General features: G+C 49.5%; 1 protein-coding gene across 2 annotated transcripts in view; it reads left to right on the forward strand.

Moving 5' to 3' along the window:
- The first annotated feature begins 4,883 nt into the window (after nucleotides 1–4,883).
- MICU1 (mitochondrial calcium uptake 1) overlaps nucleotides 4,884–19,254 on the forward strand; it is a 116,221-nt gene continuing 101,850 nt past the window's right edge. For both annotated transcript variants that reach the window (XM_075717732.1, XM_075717731.1), the window contains exons 1-3: nucleotides 4,884–4,904; nucleotides 5,021–5,111; nucleotides 16,979–17,140. In XM_075717732.1, the coding sequence (XP_075573847.1) occupies nucleotides 16,980–17,140 (161 nt within the window). In that variant the 5' untranslated portion in view covers nucleotides 4,884–4,904; nucleotides 5,021–5,111; nucleotide 16,979. The remainder of the gene's footprint in view (nucleotides 4,905–5,020; nucleotides 5,112–16,978; nucleotides 17,141–19,254) is intronic.

The following is a 19,254-nucleotide window of genomic DNA, read 5'->3' on the forward strand; positions in this document are numbered from 1 at the left end:
AATGGTCTCTTTGTCCACGGGCTCATCGCTTTCTTTGCGTAACTTAAATTTAGGATTTACTCTATTTTATTCCTATAGGTGTCCAGGGCTGTGACACTTGCAAAATCCTGCACGCGGAGGTCGACGCGTGTGCAAAATCCTGCAGGTGCATCAGGTGTGGGCGGATGAGGAAGTTCGGGAGGCTACCGGGTCGAAGTGCATCTTCCGGTTATTTGGAGGAAAGGTTGGTGCTTGAGGATAAAAGAAACGGTGCCGACCATTTTCTGTAAGCTGAGCACCGCAACGGCTGCTCGCGGAGCAAGAGGATGCGCTGGGGAAATGCCCCCGGGCTGGGCAGGATGATGGCCCCTGTCCCAGCGCCCGACCTCGGCCGTAAACCCCGAATTATCCAAACACGCCAGCGTTTGCTCGCTGCGGCGTGTCGTCCCGCTTCCTTTCGGGGCGCGGCGTCTGCGTGGGAGATGGCCAGAGCTCCGCGCGCCGCTGCGCCCCGGCTCCGCAGCGAGCCCTCCGAGCCCCTGGCATCGCCTCCAGCCTCGCCAAAAGCTGCCGCCTCGAAACCCCCGCAGCGTTCTCACTGCGGGAGGGCAAGGGCAGGATTCAGCAGCCTCCCGTGCTCCTGAAGAGCACTTCCATATATTTATGCCTCCGGAAAAATGTTTTTTTCAATGCGGGGTTCGTTAAAGCCTGAAGAGAGCCAACCTTAAGAGGCATCTGGGAGCAGCTAAAATTAAAACACCTAAAATTAGCCTCCCCAGCAGTGAATCCTCCCTCTGATCTAGATGCCGAGGCGCACATGACCCGGGCGTGCCTTTCTCATTTTCCCTTCCCGCTGCCATCCCATTCCTGAGCCGGCAGGCACGGACATGCCCACCCACGACTCCGGAGAAAACAGCATCCCTCCGCCGGGTTTGCCGGGGTCCCCCCCTCAGTTCAAAAATTACCCTCCAATTTTACATTTTGGGACGGCCCCACTTCAGAGATGCCTAAGGAATATGGTGTTCCCCCGTTGCCGTGGGAACGGTGCGGGATGGGGACTCCCGGGCATTGCTCTGTCCTGGGGGAGCAACGCTCGCTCCCCCAAATCCTGGCCGCCGACGGCACCCGGCCGCGTTTCTTTTCCAGGCGTCTCATTTCCTTCCCAGCTCCTCTGCCATCCAAAAAAGCCCCTTTCGGGTGCGGCGCTCGGGCACGCGCTTTCCCGACGCCGAAATCTCGCTCGTGCCCGGCATTAGCCGCAGTCGCGGCGCCGCTGGCCCGGCGTGATGCCCTGGGCGCTGCCTTCCCCGCCGATAAATCCCGCCGAGCGAGCTGCGCTGCGTTTTGCGTCCCAGGGCAGCGCCCGTCGCGGTTTGCGGGTGCTGCGGCGGCGTCTGCCCGAGCCCGGGCGAGCCCCGGGGCTTGCGGAGGCTTTCGACGCCCGGGGAGGTCCCTGCCCCACGCGTGCGGGGCGAAACCCCCCGAAGGATGAAGAATAAAGGATGAATAAAGGATGAATAAAGGATGAATAAAGGATGAATAAAGGATGAATAAAACCTTGGCTGCCTTGCTGCCGGCTTCTCAGCCTCTGCGGAGAGCGGGGAAGGGCTCGGGACGGCGCCCGCAGGTGGGAAAACCTCTCCTTGATCAAGGTAGAAAAGATATCTTGGATATCTATAGACCCCCTCAGACCCTGCGTATAGACCCTTCCAGGCCCTGTTTATATAGGACGCTCGGCCCCTATATATACACACCCCTGAGGCCCCTTTCAGGACCGATATATAAGCCCCTGAGACCTCATAGACAGGTCTTGCAGGACCTATATACAGGCCCTATATACGGGACCTATAGAAACGCTCCTGATACAGTATAGACGTGCATTTCAGGAGCTATATATATGGCCCCCAAGACCTCATATACAGACCTTTCCAAACTTGTGTATAAGCTCCTGAGACCCCATATACAGGTCTTGCAGGCCCTATATACAAGCCCCTCAGGCCCTATATACAGGCCCTATGTATGGGCCCTATTGAAACGCTCCTCATACAGTATAGACATGCATTTCAGGAGCTATATATATGGCCCCCAAGACCCCATATTCAGACCTTTCCGAACTTGTGTATAAGCCCCTGAGACCCTATATACAAGCCCCTCAGGCCCTATATACAGGCCCTATAGAAACGCTCCTCATACAGTATATACGTGCATTTCAGGACCTATATATATGGCCCCCAAGACCCCATATACAGACCTTTCCGAACTTGTGTATAAGCCCCTGAGACCCTATATACAAGCCCCTCAGGCCCTATATACAGGCCCTATAGAAACGCTCCTCATACAGTATATACGTGCATTTCAGGACCTATATATATGGCCCCCAAGACCCCATATTCAGACCTTTCCGAACTTGTGTATAAGCCCCTGAGACCCTATATACAAGTCCCTCAGGCCCTATATACAGGCCCTATATACAGGACCTATAGAAATACTCCCCATACAGTATATACGTGCATTTCAGGAGCTGTGTATATGGCCCCCAAGACCCCATATTCAGACCTTTCCGAACTTGTGTATAAGCCCAAGACCCCATATACAGGTCTTGCAGGCCCTATATACAAGCCCCTCAGGCCCTATATACGGGCCCTATAGAAATGCTCCTCATGCAGTATAGACGTGCATTCCAGGAGCTGTGCATATAGGTCCCTGAGACCCTACACACAGGACTTTCAGGACGTGTATGTAGGACCCGCAGACCCTACACAGGGGCCTCCCAGGACGCCTATGGACACCCCCCCCCCCCCCCCGGCCCCTCGGGCTCTATACAGCCCCGGCCGCCCCGCCCCGCCCCGCCGGCTCAGACCACGCCCCCTTGCGGAGACCACGCCCCCGCCCCGCCCCGCTCCTCCCGGCGTAGCCCCGCCCCCGGAAGCGCGGCCGCGGTGGGCGGGGCCTGTGTGCGCTCCGGCGGGGCGGCGGGGCCCAGGTGAGCGCGGCCGGGCCGGGGCGGGCCGGGGGGCCCTGCCCGCTCCCCCGCAGCCGGTGACAGAGCCCGGCCGGGCGCGGTTGCCTTGTTCGGGCTGGCCCTTCCCTTCCGCTCGTCCCGGCGGCTGGGGGCTGCGGGCATGCAGGCTGCGGAACGGGCTGAGGGGGGAGGCCCGGGCCCGGGGGCTGAGGCGGGGCGGCCCGGGGGCTGAGGGGGGGAGGCCCGGGCCTGGGGGCTGAGGGAGGGAGTCCAGGGCCCGGGGGCTTGAGGGGGGGAGTCCCGGGCCCGGGGGCTGAGGGGGGGAGTCCCGGGCCCGGGGGCTGAGGCGGGGCGGCCCGGGCCCGGGGGCTTGAGGGGGTAGTCCCGGGCCCGGGAGCTGAGGCGGGGAGTCCCGGGCCCGGGGTCTGAGGGAGGGAGTCCCGGGCCCGGGGGCTTGAGGGGGGGAGTCCCGGGCCCGGGGGCTGAGGGGGGAGTCCAGGGCCCGGGAGCTGAGGCGGGGAGTCCCGGGCCGGGTGCTGAGGGAGGGCGGCCCGGGCCCGGGGGCTTGAGGGGGGAGTCCCGGGCCCGGGAGCTGAGGGGGGGAGTCCCGGGCCCGGGGGCTGAGGGAGGGAGTCCCGGGCCCGGGGGCTGAGGGAGGGAGTCCAGGGCCCGGGGGCTGAGGCGGGGAGTCCCGGGCCCGGGGGCTTGAGGGGGGGAGGCCCGGGCCCGGGAGCTGAGGCGGGGAGTCCCGGGCCCGGGGTCTGAGGGGGGGAGTCCCGGGCCCGGGGTCTGAGGGGGGGAGTCCCGGGCCCGGGGGCTGAGGGAGGGAGTCCAGGGCCCGGGGGCTGAGGCGGGGAGTCCCGGGCCCGGGGGCTGAGGGAGGGAGTCCCGGGCCCGGGGGCTGAGGGAGGGAGTCCCGGGCCCGGGGGCTTGAGGGGGGGAGTCCCGGGCCCGGGGGCTGAGGGAGGGCGGCCCGGGCCGGGCGCTGAGGGAGGGCGGCCCGGGCCCGGGGGCTTGAGGGGGGAGCCCAGGGCCCGGGGGCTGAGGGGGGGCTGCTGCACGGGGCACCGGGGCTCTCCGTCTCCCACGGGGCTCTCTTACGGCTTCTCCATCCCCCGGGCCCACGCACTCGTGCTGCGGTCTCTTCCTGAGGAAAGGAGCCCTCGGGTCAGTGCCTCCATCACAGCCGGGGAAAGAGGGATCCCCCTCGGCGTGCCTGGGCCGGGGGGCCCGCAAGGAGAGTTGTGGGGCGCGGTGCGAGGAGCCATGGAATCGTTTAGGTTGGAAAAGCCCTTTCAGATCATCCAGTCCAACCATTAACCTACCGCTACCAAGTCCACCACTCAACCAATTAAGGGTAGAGTAATAATTTAAAGTTCCCCGGCTTGGTGGCTGGATTATTTCTTAACGGAAGTCGAGCCCCTGCTCCCCGGTTTTGGTTTATTTTTGTTGTTGCTGTAGGGGATTGCTGGCGGCGTTGCCAGGGCTGTGTGAATTATTGCTGTATGTTATAGCTAACAGCAAAGCGACTTTTCTTGGTAGCGGTTTGTTAAACAGCTTTAACTTCGTTGAATGGCCAGACTGTGTTTGATCTAGAGTTTGTCTTTGGGAAAGCCTTTAGGGTGGATTTGGGTTAATAAACTACTGAGAGTACAGAAAGGCCTGATCTTTAGCATGACTTGTTTTAAGTGTATTCTATTTACCTTTACTTTAATGAGCTGCTTGGGAAAGGCGGTAAATTCAAGTCTTTTTAGTGGGGTCTGCTGACCGGGGTGGGCAGGTCAAACGAGGCAGGATTTTTCAAGGCTTTCTGTAGATTTTTAAGGCTTTCTCTTCTAGAAACTTGAGTGCCAGCTCGGACTTGAGTTAAAGTAAAGGCCTGGCTGACTTTTTTTTTTTTTTAAATGACCATTTTTTCCCTGCTGCCTTTATTTGGTGGGCAGTCTGAGATGCGAGTACTGAGGTGGGTATGTGTGAGCACCGGTGTGCGGAGCGTGACTGCCAGAAGGGAGACTGCGTGCAGCACGTTGCTGGCAGCAAAGAGTTATAATCTTTATTATGTTTCTTTCTTGTTTTTAGAACACAGCCCTGCAATTGCTGAGGAATAATTCCCAGCGTTCTTCGTGACCGCCTGACCCGCAAGCTAGGAGCAAATACGCTTGTGCTACAGGTAAGGATGGTGTTGCTGCCTGCTGGGGTGTGAGCTCACAGCATGCTGTGACCCTGCTCCCAGGTACTTTTAACTCTGCTGAACTAATCATCTGGCTCATATTTACCCTTAAATTTGTCCCGTTCGGAATTATTCTTGTTCTGAAGTGTTCATCTAGGATTTTTCCAAAAGCTGTAGGTAAATAGGTTGTCTTTTTGCAGCGTGAAAAGCTGTGCTGACTTTTCTGTTGGCAGAAAAGTTTCTGTTTCTCAGGCAGCACTGTGTGATTTGGAAGGAGGAGTGAAGCAGGCATGGGAGCGAGCTGTGGAAGAGGTCTGCTGCCTGGAGCTTCCTGTCAACCCAACCTCAGTTGCGCCACTTTCATAAAATATTAAACCCCAAAACCCACCAACGAAGAAAACCCCAAAACCCAATGCAAATCACTATTTCTATGCGCTCTGTAAAAATATATTTGAACATAGGGAGGTATCTTAAAAAAACCCAACCAAACCCAAAAACCAAAAAAAAAAAAAAAACCAACCCCACACAAATTAACCAAAACTAACTAAAGATGCTTAAACTGCGTGTGCTTGTCCATCTGGAGCAACAAAGTATTTCTTGGCCAGCCCAGGGGTACGAGGGAAACGTGTTCTGGTGTCATCCCTGCCCGCTGCTCTGGGACTCTGGAGGGGGTTGTGGTGGCCACTAGTTTTGGGCAGCAGCTTCTTTAGCCAATATAGCTGCTGCCAGAAGAGGGCTTGGAGGGTCCTGTGGCTTATAACCATCCTCTTGCATTTTTCTAGTGTTCAGCGTTACGTTAGAAAGAGTATAACATGCGTGTTCAGCAGCGTATCTTAAGTTCACGTAACCCCTGTTCTTTGTGTACTCGTGGAAGCAGCTTGTTCTCCAAATAACCCACTTTCCGCTGAAACTTTTGTGATATTCATTATGCTTCCTGAACTAAAGAAGTTGAAATTTCATGCTCCGGAGGAAAAAGAATGGTGTGCCTCCATTACGGCTTTAATGGCTGCCTACTGGGGGCTCTCTGGAGCTCCCTGGGCCTTATTAGTCTCTGTGTCACTTCCCTGTTTAGGTTTCCCTTGTGCCTCTCGGGCTGAGAAGTCGGGTTCCTGGGTAAGCTCGTGGTGGCGTTTTCAGAGGAGAGGTTGTACCGGTGTCCTCGGGCAGTTTAACAGGACAAACTGCAAGACTTGCAAATCATTTGAAGTCTCAGAAGGGCTTTGAAGCAGCATCCCATAAGCATTACGTTTTTCAGGTGATATTTGAGGGAGCCATCAGCTATGTTTAGCTCTAGAATGTGGAAACAGCTGCTTTTGCATTTCTGCAGCAAAGTAACAGTTCTGTAGCAGGTCAGGTTTATTATAAAACCACGTTGCTGCGTGCTGTTCCGTTTGCTGCAGTAACATCCCTTGAAACGGACTGAGCTGGGATATAGAAATACTTGTTTTATTCTTCCCAAGTTTCCAGTGGCCTTGCTGGTGCATGGTATTTTAGCATAGTTCGCTGCAGCAGGGCTGAGGATGCTTGCGTACAACAATAAAAAAACTTATTTGTTGATTTTCCAGATGCTCTGCGTTCCTGCTGGGATGTTGCAGGGGTGTTAGTGAAAAAGTATCCTGGCGTAGATGTGACTTTGGGTGGGGGATGACGCTGTTTGGGATAATTCAGTAGGAGACAGTTGCCCAGGGTCTTTGGATATTGTAGTATTATTACTTTTTTTTTTAAACAGAATGGTTTTAAGAAAGGTGTGTGGCGTGGCTACCTCTTAATGAGGAGGATGGCTATATATCTTTAGGGTGATGCGTTTGATAGTTTTGGTAAGAAATGCAAGGACTCTTAGTAAAATCGGAGTCGAAATGCACTTTGGCTAAGCACGTACCATCCAAAAGTCTTTGGCAGGCTTGCCCCTTAGTGAAAGGTTTAAGATACTGTAAAACAGGAAAAATAGGCAGCCTGGCTGTTCAGATCATGCGTTGGTTTACTGTGGCTTCTGTAGCGTTATCTGAAAAGTCCTTGGCTAGTGTATTCTGGGTTATCTTTGCCTGCTACCTTGTCTGTGAGTACAGCGACTATTTTTCTCCCCAAAGAAACCTGCCATAACCTGCCATGGAGTTTTCCTTTCGTGCGTTCTCGATTTAACCTCTGTCGAGAGCAGCTTTTACTTGCAGTCCCGCCATCGCTTGGAGCTGGCGGCGCCACCGCGTGAAGAGGTCCCCTTGTCTGGGGTGGCACTACTGTGGACGTGGGGCAGGAGAAGGAAAAGCGGACCAAAGCGCTGATCCTCGTAGCTGGGAATTTTGAATAGCCAGGTGTGTGGGAGTACACGGCCGGGGGCAGGCCAGCGACTCGTGCTGGTTTATGATAGCCACGAATGTGTGGCCTTAAACGCTTTGTATAAACAGCCTTTGATGCATTTCAGGGTTTCCCTTCTGTCCCTGCATCCTGTGACAGGTTGTCACCCTTCCTCTGCCCGCCGCAAAACGGATCAGTGGCTTAAAGTAATGGTTTTCAAATTTTGTTTTTTACATAGAAACTAGTTGGCTTCTCTGGTGTGGGGGTTTCTTTTAAGTCTGCTGGGTCCCTGAATCTCAAATTCTTGGGTTTTTCTGTTACTGTTAGAGTTTATAGCTCTTGAAGTGAAACCCAAGATCCTCATGCAGGTGGCAAGAAGGAAGATCATGGTGTGAGATGAGCAATGCTGCAGCTGACCTGTGCTTGAAACATGAGGCCTGTGAATCCGTGTAGCTTCGTGATTTGTCGTGTGTCAGTCCGTGATGCCGATAAAGACGGTGTGTGGCAACACTGAAATCGGATCCGGTATCTGTATAGAGCAGTTGTGTTACAAACCACCACTCAACAGCTGTGTTTTCATTAGTTTGATGCAAACTTTCCAGCTCTGGCATTTTTGCTTCAAGAGCTAGAAGAGTAGTTGTATTTTTTTTTTTTTTTTTAACTAAAATTTTAGCTAGATACAAACACAGAGAAGATCTGCAAGAATTGATGCCTGCCTTATGCCAGTCGGTGTTAAAGAATACCGGAGGATTGTCGCTCTATTAGACGCTGCGTGTGCAGCTGCCCAGCGTGCGCACCAGGTGTGTGCTTGCCGTGTATCGGAGTCGCCTGGGAGTTTTCCCCCGCCTCTGTTAATTTAAACCCTAACAGCACCAATATACAGAGGAGTTTCTTTACACCGTTTCTTACAGCTTGTAACTATGGGTTGCTATTTCCATTACTATAATCCCCCCCGTTTTGGTTTGGGTTTTTTTTTTTTTTTTTCCCTGTTGGCTGAAGTTTTGGTGGACAGCAAAATAAAACTCCTCCATCTGCCGATGGATTATTTTGCTTTTTGGTTTCATGGCTGCAGGGAGGGAGGTGGTGGGTGGTGGTGGTCAGGCACCGTGACTCATCTGGTCCTCTGCGCGGTGGGGCGTTTTCTCCAGATCGGCACGCGAGTGCAGGCGTGCTGTCTGCCTGGACAGCTTGGATGGAGCCAAATATTTGTTGCTGGCTTGTTCGTGCTGAGAGTGAGCTCCTCAGGTCGTGTTCTCAAATCACAAGGCACTAGCCAGGCTTATCTGTGTCCTTTTTTTTCTCTGAAGTTCAGGCTGATCCAATGATGTGTTGCTGGAAAAGCAACTGCAGCAGTTCAGACTTGCTTTTCCTTTTTTGGGGGGAACCAATGCTCTTCTCTTGAACTCCCAAGAAATTGCCATCTGGTAGATGAAACGCGGATGCTGTAACTTTTTTGTTTGCTTCAGTAAGATTTTTTTATTTAAAATTTCTTTGGATATGTGCCATCAAAGTGTGGCTCTTGGGGCAGGAGAGGCATTTTCTAAAGAAGCAAGTGGCTGTGACTGGGGTACGTGATGACAGAATCACAGAATCGTTGAGGTTGGAAAAGACCTTTCAGATCATCCAGTCCAACCATTAACCTAACACTGCCAAGTCCACCACTAAACCAGTTAAGGGGAGAGTAAGATTTTCATGTTTCCTGGCTTGGTGGCTGGATTATTTTTTAATGAAAGTAAAAACTAGGAATCACTAAGGTTGGAAAGGACCTCTAAGATCATCAGTCCAACCATCAAGCCACCACCACCATGCCCATTAAACCATGTCCCAAATGATGATGATTCTGTTCAAAAGACAAAATGGGAAAGGGGGAAATTACTGTACGGTGATACTCAAAGTCACGTTCTCAGGGGGTTCACAAATCTTTATCCTCCTTGTCGGAGAGGAAAAGAGGTACAGACTTCACCATGTCAAATTCTGAGACGATCCTCTGCTGTCTACCTCCAAAAAGAAATTTGTCTTTTTCTGGAGCTGCACATGTATCTGCAGATAACTCAAGCCCGTTGAATTGTCACCTTCACAGCCTAGTGAGGCTTTTGCTTTCTCCTCCAATTACTTACATTTTTCTCTTCCAGCGTTATTTTCTTGTGAAACACGTGTTTATTCATTAAGAATTACCACCAGCTTTCTTGGAGCCGAGTAAGCCATAAACACCTCTTAAATCTACTTTAACTGCTCTAGGATTTTTTTGTTCGCTATCGTAAGGTGCACGTGGGTGGGTGGCCGTTGGCTGGAGAAAGGGCAGGAGCTTCAAGGAGGGTCTTCCCATTTGGCGCGAAGGTTAGGAATTCTCAGGAAAATCGCATCCCGTCGACGCAGATTGGGCAAGGCGAGTTAAATCCCTCAGGTCATTAAGCAGCCCTATTCCTGCTGGCCGTAACTTTCTACAGAAAAAGGCGGAAGCGTTATGTTTTCTACCCCTCTGACAAACCTTTGCTCCTCGCATCGGTGTCATTTTTTTCCTGCTGCGAAAATGCCTCTGCTCTGGTGCGCCTGCTGTTGTGGCTGGTGTGCAAAGACAGCCTGATTATTTGGGAATAGTGATCGGGAAAAGAAAACTTCGCCTTGGACTGATTAAGGTAGAAGTAGCTCATGAAACAGGGTCATTATCCTTAATAAGGAGTGAGATAAGTTGTTCGGTTTTTGTTTTTACAGCTCCACTGGTTGCCGACTGGCTTCTGTGGAGATGCTTCTAGGGAGTTTGTCAGTGCTGGGCTTTACTGTAATGCTTTCTAGGTAGAAAAACCCAAGGAAGAGGCTGCATTTTGAGGGGAAGAGGGGAAAGGAAAACTTTAAACAGGAAAAAGCGGCATTTAGCATTCATTTCTGTGGAGGATTATAGTTGCCCCTTAAAAACATCCTGTGTGTTGCTGGAGATTGACTGAAGTGGCAAGCAAATATTTTATCCTTGCTGAAGGTGCTGTTTTCCGCGCTGCTGCAACAGGTGTAACTGGTTTATTTTGTTTGAGTACACTCATTTTTCATTTGTTTCTCAAAAGCTGCAGTTTGTGGTGTCTGCGTCCACTGGCAAGTCCTCTAGCAGCTCAGCTCGTAGGTTAGATTTGGGGTTGCTGCTGAGCTGGCTAAGCGATGCTGCTTCTGCCATTTTAGGTGGCACCGAAGTCTTTATCCTAAGTAGAGTTTAAATGTTTGAAGGTGCGCTGGCAAAGGTCTTTCCCCAGTGAGTAGCCACTCCTGTCTCCCTTTCAAGGGAAGACCAAGACCAAGCTCGCTACTGACCCACACTAAATAATAATAAATAATCCAGTTGTAATTGCTAACAATGCTTTATTAAAGCGAAACCCAAAGTCTTGTGCGCGTCTTCACAACGCATCGTCTTCTCTGCTTAGCACTGAAGATGAATACAATCATTTTCAGTCTTCCCGGTTTTCACCTCGGCTCTGTGCAGCAGTGCTTGGGGTTTGTGACTCTTCTCTGGCAGCTTTGCTGGAGTCCAAGGCGAAGCTCCTGGGCCAGCAGACTTGGTAGAAATCGGCATGGGTGACTTGTGCAGCCCAGGGAGAGATGGCTATTTCTTCTGTACAGTACTTGCTATCGCAGGATAATCTGCAGACTATTTGTTTTCAAGCAGTGAGAGCCTAGGTGTAGGAATGTGGAGCTTAAAAATAGGGGAGGGATTAGAGCAACTGACAGTAACGGAGAAACCTACTTTTTCCTTAATTTAATTCCTTACTTTTTCCTTAATTTAAATATATATTTTCCTTAATTTAAATATATATAATAGTAAGGATGAATTTAAATATATATAATAGTGAGGATGAATTTAAATATATATAATAGTGAGGATGAATTTAAATATATATAATAGTAAGGATGTATGCATTAGATGGAGGAGAAGAGCACCTGTGCGTAAAAGTAGTAGTTTAACGAGCTGGATTCCAACTAGCCATGGTTTTGCTGTTTTATTTTCACTTTGTGTCTTTTGATGCTAAATGATCAATTTGGCAGAATAAAGCAACTTGTGAGACGAAGGCGGCATAAATAATGGAGTCTTAATGGATGTCATCCCGGTAAATCGGTATACTAAATATTCCATGTTGATGACGAGGAGATTGCAGAACACCAACACACGCTGGTAGTGCAGTACTAGACTGACTATTTAAACGCGTTATGACATGCAGTAGCGTGGCGTTAACAGCAGCTGCATTCGGAGCAGAACGAAGGTTAGTACTAAATCCTGGCCGTTTGAGGGACGGCACCGATCCTCCCCAAGGGGAGGACGAGCGATGGTTGGGGTAGTTACAGAGCTGGGAAGTAGGCATTTTCAGGGCTGAGGATTTTAGGAAGAGGTGAACCCTTACTGCAATGACAGTTAAAAAGAAATTACCAGGGTACGGCTTAGGTTTTAGCTAAAGACCTGGCAGCGTGTTATCGATGGATGCTTTGTAGGCTCTCCATCAATTTGAGTCATGGTCCAAAACAAATGTGGTTCCCCTCTCTAGCGAAATTACTGCGATCAAATATTGCCCCAATCTCATACCTGAGAAGAAATTACTTTGGCTGCTAGATTTCATTTTCATTCTCAAAACTGATTTATGTGTCTTACTAAGCTAATAACTTCAGTAGCGTGAGTAATCCTTTATCTGAAGATTGCGCTGGGGAAGGTGAAAATCTGGAGTTACAGGAGGGGAAAAGAGCAGGAGCAGTTCAGTCTCTCTTGGGGAGAGGGGAAGGAGTGGATCCATACGCCTCGGTAGCTGGAATCCACCTCCAGGCACCCTGTGTATGAATTACCCTTGCACAAATCTCTCTCGCTGGTACCAGTTTGCAAATGGAAAGTATGGAGAACTGGGGGGAGGAGAAGTCAAAATTAATAACTTAATTTTGGTGGAGGCAGGTCTGATGCTAAGAGGTCGTGTGTCCCCCCCACACCCCTGGTTCATGTATTTCAGATTATTTTAAGTACCTCTCTATTAGTGTTGACAGTGAAACTTCTCTCCCTTTCCCTTGCGTCTTGACTTTTCCTTCCCATTGGACTTATTTGTGGTACTTTTTTTCCCCATTGCGATTTTTCCTTCCCCTCTTCCCGGTGATCCTCTTGAGAAGATGGAGACAGGAGAGCTGGGAGCTGAGACCCGCGCTCTTGTGCTGCTGGCTCTCCTGTTTCGGGGCACCCCATGCCTTCCGGAGCCGATGTCGCTGGCTTTGGCGAGCAGGGGCGAGGGACAGCTGACGGTCAGGGGCTGAGATGGAGATAGATGAGGAATTTTCCTACAGCGGCTGCTGGGTCGGGATGTCTCGGAGCACTCTGGCAACGTCAAACTTTGCTTTTTAATAAACATAGGGCTCCAGAAAGCTCTTTCAGTTCTTAGTGATTTCATCTCAGCCGGTCCCTGCAGATGCCTTTATGCCTAAGCAATGCCTCGTAAATGCAAATCTTTTTTGAGAAGATCTTGCTACATATTTTTCATTTAAATTTACAATTGACATTCTGCAGTAATACGCAGGCTTACCGTGTCCTGGTAGAATTGTTCAAATAGAAAGTGCCTGTGAACCCTTCTCTGATGAAAAATTAAACACCCATCAGCTTATTCAGTTACTGTTCTCCTTCTCGCACGCTTGTGCCACCGAGGCCAGCTTTGATATCAAAAAGCTGCTTTAAGTGTGTTTCGTCTTAAAAACTGAGGCTTTTCTGGATTGCCAAACAGGATTACAAGAGGCTCGGTGCCGGGGGGTGCCCAAGTGTGAAGAAGTCCCTTTTGCCCCGGCCGGGCTTATTAGTGCTTTCCGTCTTGAAACCATCAGCTAATTGGGGTGCTGGAAAACCAGGAGCGAGTCCTTTGGTTCTTTTTATTTCGATATCTGAAAAAGGATGCGGGAGAGATGGGATGTGCCCGTTCTCACGTGCACCGAAAAATCCAGGGCTGGCCTGCTGATGCTCTGGATGTGGCAGGGGGGAGAAGCGGAGAGCCTGTCTGCATTTCCTTGCAAAACAGGTCATCAGTGGGGAGAGGATTGTTGTTTGGGACAACAAAATATCCACGTCAAGCAAGAACGTATATAGCTGTCGAAATAATTTCACGTTTCTTTTTTTTGGATGTCCTCGGTTTGAATGATGCCTGCTGCGTCTTGAGATCGGAAGTGGTGCTTTCCTAATGGATTTGTGGGTTTCCTGGTTGTCAAAGACGCGAACACGTTTAACATTAAATGACGTTTAATATTAAATGACGCTGCTCCCACTTGCCGGCGGCACGTACCCGCGGAGCAGGGCGCTGGCTTACCTGGTGGCGGTGAGAGCTGCCGGGGCAGACGCACAGCTTAAACCACGGAGCTGCGGCACGAGAACGTGGTGCCGAAGCGGACGGAGCGCGCCAGGCACCAGGATGGCTTGTCAGCTCTCTGTTGGCGGGGGATTGGGGTGCGGGGGATTTCTTCTGTTGCGTTTTGGGGGGTTTTTTGAATGTTTGGGGTCCAAGGAATGAGTTTTGGTGTAGCAGGCAGTAAACAAACCCTAGAGTCCTCAAGTCTGTCAGTTGGCTCTTCTGCTTAAAAAAAAAAAATACCCATGTCTTGTGGCACAAGTAAAAGCAGATATGTCATTCTTTTCTGGAAAAAACCCATCTATTTCTTTTGTCCAAGGATATTAATTTAACCTCTGGAAGAAACTGTAAAGCTGTTCTGAGCGAGAACTGAAGATAAGACTGGCTTATCTCTTAGAAACAAAAATACAATCTACAGATTCCTTGAAGCAGTATTGCTAGAACACCATGAAAACTTTTAACGTTTGATCCTTCTTTCCAGTATTTTGGAGTTGTTTTTTTTTTTTTCTCTGAGCTATTTTGTTGTATCTTGTTAAAAAAAAAAAGTGTTGTGTTAAATCATGCAAGAATTGAGGTTGTTTGTTGTCGTAAGCTGTGATCACATCATTTCTTGGGAGTTTTATACTTTATCTCAGTTTTATTCTTTATACTACTGCAGACTGTGGTGTTAAGCTTTTCCTTGCTGCCGTTAGGGCAAAATTTTTAATCTTACTTTAATGCTTATTTTTAATCTCTTTAAAAGTGGGCACCAGCTTTCTTGAGTGATCTTAGCTTCAATGCCTGGAGCTTTTAACAAAACATATCATATGTCATGGTGCTTTTGATTTAAAAAAACAAAAATTATGAGAGATTGTAAAATTGCAGATGGAAAGCATGAAAAGTTCAGCTTCCCAAGTGCTTTTTTTTTTTATTCTGAGATAAAATACTTTTTATTTTAGGGTTGTTATGCCCTGCCTGCTTTCAGCGCTCTTGGGCAATTGCTACCAAGTGAGCACTGTCTGGGTGAATGTCCCAGCACCATCAAGGATGGAGATTACTTGGACAAAGCCGGTACTTTAGTGTTTCTTAGGGCTCAGACAGAGAAAACATTTATGCAGTACTAAAGCCAACAATCTGAAATGTTGTAAAAATCTCTTCAAGCTCAAAAGTAAGCACTGTGGGGCTTGATTTTCATTTCGACTGATTAAATGATACTGGCAACGCTTCCCTTATCCATTACACCTTAAGCTTATAAAGCTGTAATTAGGATGGGGAACCCAAGTAAGGGCTACATTAGCTTCTCTGTGAAAATAACACTTGCAGATTTTTCTCCGCATATGTAACAGAAATTCATCCCTGGAGATGAAATGGGAACATCAGGTTTGTGTAGGACGGAAATAATTTTAAATTTGAAATAGGAGCTGTTTTTCATAACAAAATCCTCTGTTCTTCAGAGATGGAGATTAGGCGCTGTTGGCTGGCTGTATTCCATTCAAACTTTAATTTTAAGCCTATTTATTTTTAAAGGAATAAACAAAACGGTAATGCCGACTGCAGGCTTGGTTTTTAATATGTGCACAGAGGACTGTAAAATGGATGCTGTTCAGTTGCACTAGCTGCGAGCAGCAGAATTCGTGAGTTTTGCCCAAAAACCGGGGAGGCGAGGGATGGACACCCTGTGGCTTTGCCCGAGAGCAGCGTTGCTACCTCCGTCCCACCTCGCTTGCTCCAGGACCATGCAAAAGCCTTGGATCCGATACAAAAAATCACCGATAAGGGATTTGCTCGTGACTTTTCATTATCTCTGCTTTTCTTCCCCTCACCATGTATTTCTTGATCGTGCTGTGAAGTCTTCAGATGCATCTCCACCACCTCTTGCCTTAAAAGATACTGAGCTCTGACACCCAAAATGATCTGCTTAATATTTTATGTGCATCTTCCCTCTTCCTCTCTTCCCCTCCCTAAGTTCACATCACCGGTTCGTCTTGTGAAATCCTGAGCCGCGTGTTGCTTTAATCGACGGAAAAGGGCAGTAATATATTCAAGTCTCTATCGCTGCAATGGGGTAACACACCGCACGTGTAAGATGTGTTTGCGCAAAACGCTCCCAGGATTCTCCTTGTTGGAAGTTAATGGTTTGGCAAAACAGCGCGGTGGCATCTTTTGTCGTGAAAGCAAAGGGAAAGCAATGTTTTTGTGTTCTGCGGTTATTCGCTGGCTGGGAATATTTGAATAGAACAGCAAGAATGGCGAACAAAAGGGAAAAATCAGGCCACTGCTCCCTGCTGTCCCCTTCCAACGTTTTGGCTGGCCTTGGGAATTCTCTCTTTTAGCATTCTGCTCCCGGTTTCTTTTTTTTTTTTTTTTAAGGCCGACCCCATGATCAGAAAGCTGAATTTGCATCTGTTAGAAATAAAACCTTTTTTCCACTAAAAGATACAGCACCTTTTCAAAGGGAACACTTAGCCTTCACCTTCAATCTTTTGAGGTAGCAAAAATTGCTTTGTCTCCTGTGGCTGGTGTGTGTGATGAAGCAACGTTTTTGCGGTTCAGATTTCTCCACTGTAGTAATGTTTAGCTTTGTAGCTCTGGTTTCCCATTTGTCTCTGTACCATTGTGTATGTAACGGGGTATGGATTGTTTTTTACAAGTTTTGACGCTTTGAAAGTTGCCTTATACTTAAAGTTGAATATAAATGGTTTTGCTCCAGGCTAGCTAAAAAAGTTATTTAAGAACAGTAGGGTTTTCTTAAGGAAATTTAAAATGACTGGGCTGGGTTTTTGTTTGGTTGGTTTTACTTGTTATTTGGTTTAATTTGACTTTTAAAATCCAGCTGTGTCTTTCCCCCTGGCCAAATGGCTCTTAGTTGCTTTAGTTGCTTGTAAGATCTACCTGCGCCTTCCACACCTTGGCACTTGAGCGGGGGCGTGCGAATATTTCCTCTTAATGAAGTGTGCTGGGGAAAAGCTGAAGAGGAATTTGGAAAATGCTGTGAGAGCAGCTGGGTGAGTAGTTGGGCTGTGACAGCAAGGTGTGTCAGCCAGGTGTGTGCCAATATGCAATACTCGTAATTTGTTATTTATTGGACAGGTTACATGCCTATTTCAGAACAGCTAATAAGCATCTGTGACAGTTATTTTCTGTAACTTTTCCTATTTTAGAAAAAAATAGGAGCAGATACCTGGCTGAGGGTCAGCGTGAGAGTCCACAACCAGAAACCGTTTGTCGCTGTACTAATGCGCTGTTCTTACTCGACAGGATGTTTCGCCTTCGCCTCCTCCCTGTTGCAGCAGGGCTGTCTGCTGTTTCGCGGCGTTGCCATGGGACGGCACATCACCCCAGGACCAAGCGTAGGCTCGTGGTGGCGGCTTTCGTCGGGACAACTGCAGCGACAGCAAGTGCCAGATTCCTTTGGCAGAGGTAATAGATGTTTTTGGGGTTGTTTTATTTTTTTTTGTCTGAGACCTCATGCTGCTTTAGTCCTGTGGTAAGTACCTGCAGACGGGCTTAAGATCTGCAAAGTGTTACTGCTTAGAATCATAGAATCGTTCAGGTTGGAAAAGACCTTTAAGATCATCCAGTCCAACCATTAACCTACACTACCAAGTCTACTCTAAGCCAATCAAGGGTAGGCCAGACTGAACCATGTCCCCAAGTGCCACCTCTGCCCGTTTTTTGAACACTTCCAGGGGTGGGGACTCCACCACCTCTCTGGGCAGCCTGGTCCAATGCTTGACCACCCTTTCCGTAAAGAAATTTTTCCTAATTTCCAACCTAAACCTCCCCTGGCGCAGCTTGAGCCCATTTCCTCTCGTCCTATCGCTAACTACTTGGGAGAAGAGACCAACACCCACCTCACTACACCCTCCTTTCAGGCAGTTGTAGAGAGCGATCAGGTCTCCCCTCAGCCTCCTCTTCTTCAGGCTGAACAATCCCAGCTCCCTCAGCCGCTCCTCATAAGGCCTGTGCTCCAGACCCTTCCCCAGCTCCGTTGCTTGTCCTGCTTCTGCCGCATGGAAGGAATGGCTGTTGCTGACTCCCTGTGGAGCTTCTTTGCTGCTGTCAGTAGCCAGAGAGGTGCGAAAAAGCTCAGGGCTGAAGAGTTTTCCTCTGCAGCCGTCCTCAGCGTGGGCTGTTTGCCCTTGGTGGGGTTTGCTGCCCGGCTTCCCCCTGCGTGGTGATGCTACACGGGTCTGTGGTGCTGTGCAAAGAGAAATCTGTTGACTCTTCCAACCTGGGTGAAAATGTTGTGCTTTCAGCTTCTGGGAAGGCTGCTAGGGACAGCACGCTTGGCCAGAGGATGCTCCTCTGCTTTTCTTTGTGTTCTGCTGACTGCTTCCCATACAAAACGTAGGAGGGGAGCAGAAGGGCACAGTCCATCTTCTGGTGCTAAGGCACGCAAGACTCGTGAGGCTTTTAAGGGCCAGAGTCTGAGCACAGGCACTCTGAGCAGTAAAGCCTAAAGCTTGTTTCCATAACTGCGAGGAGAAAGGGGGTATTTGTGCTTTCCTGAGGTGACCCTCGCTGAACCCTGGGCTCGTGCTACGTTTGAAATAAATCAAGAACTCCCTTCTCATCCCTCAAAATGTGGAAGCAGCATGGCACCGGCAGTGTCACTAAAGCTCACAGCTGCAATTAGAGTCTGAAAATAAAGTCTTCACTGAAAACCTGTCTTATTTCCATTCCAATATTTAGGTGATTTATTGCGGGCTCTCTGCTCACCTCTGATGTGGCTGGAAGGCTCTAGTCTTAATGTAAGAGGAGGAAGATGATGGTAATTGTTCTGGCTGTTCCCAGAGCTGTCAAACCTCTCTATGCCTGCTAAAAGGGGTTGCTCAGGCAGAGGAGGAACAGGGTGATCCAGCACAGTGTCGTCTGGTGCTGCACTTCGCTAATAATCTGCACTTACGCAGTGCCTCTATCCGCAGGACCTGAATGGGGTTGGCCAGGATAACACCCCTTTTTAGGCAGGGAAGCGAGCAGGGGTTTTTTCTCAGCGTGATTGCAAAGTAGGTAGGACATGGTGTCCTACGTAAAGCTCTCCCAAAGACACGGAGTTAATACCTCCCTCCTGCAGCGGATTCACCCCTGCTTTTAACAACAGCCAAATTGTCAGCTGTTAGCTTTGCCTTTTATCAAGAGGAAGGTGCTGCCTGCAGCAAAGAGCTGCTAAGGGTTTGCAGAGTGCTGGCTCAGGGCTGATTTCAGGGACTGATTTTTTGGCTCCTGGAGTACTTGGCTGTTCCTTGGAGGTCCCTGGGCGCTGGGGTCAGGCCTGACCTTGCTCAGCTGAGAGTGCCGACAGAAATCAGATAAAGGAGACTAAAGGAGACGGCCGCCTCTTTGGTCTGGTGTTGTCTGTGATCTCCCAGTCCTCATCAGTCTGCAGAGATTGTCTTGCGGTAATTTTTTTTTTTTGATCTTTTTTCTTTTCTTGCTCTGTCTCCTTTGTCTTTTATAAATTTGTAAAGCACTATCTAGTGCTTGTACAGATTTAAGTATTCCTTTCCTAGATGAGCCATGAAATAAATCCA

The sequence above is a fragment of the Pelecanus crispus genome, chromosome 10, assembly GCF_030463565.1.
Source record: "Pelecanus crispus isolate bPelCri1 chromosome 10, bPelCri1.pri, whole genome shotgun sequence".
Lineage (NCBI taxonomy): Eukaryota > Metazoa > Chordata > Aves > Pelecaniformes > Pelecanidae > Pelecanus > Pelecanus crispus.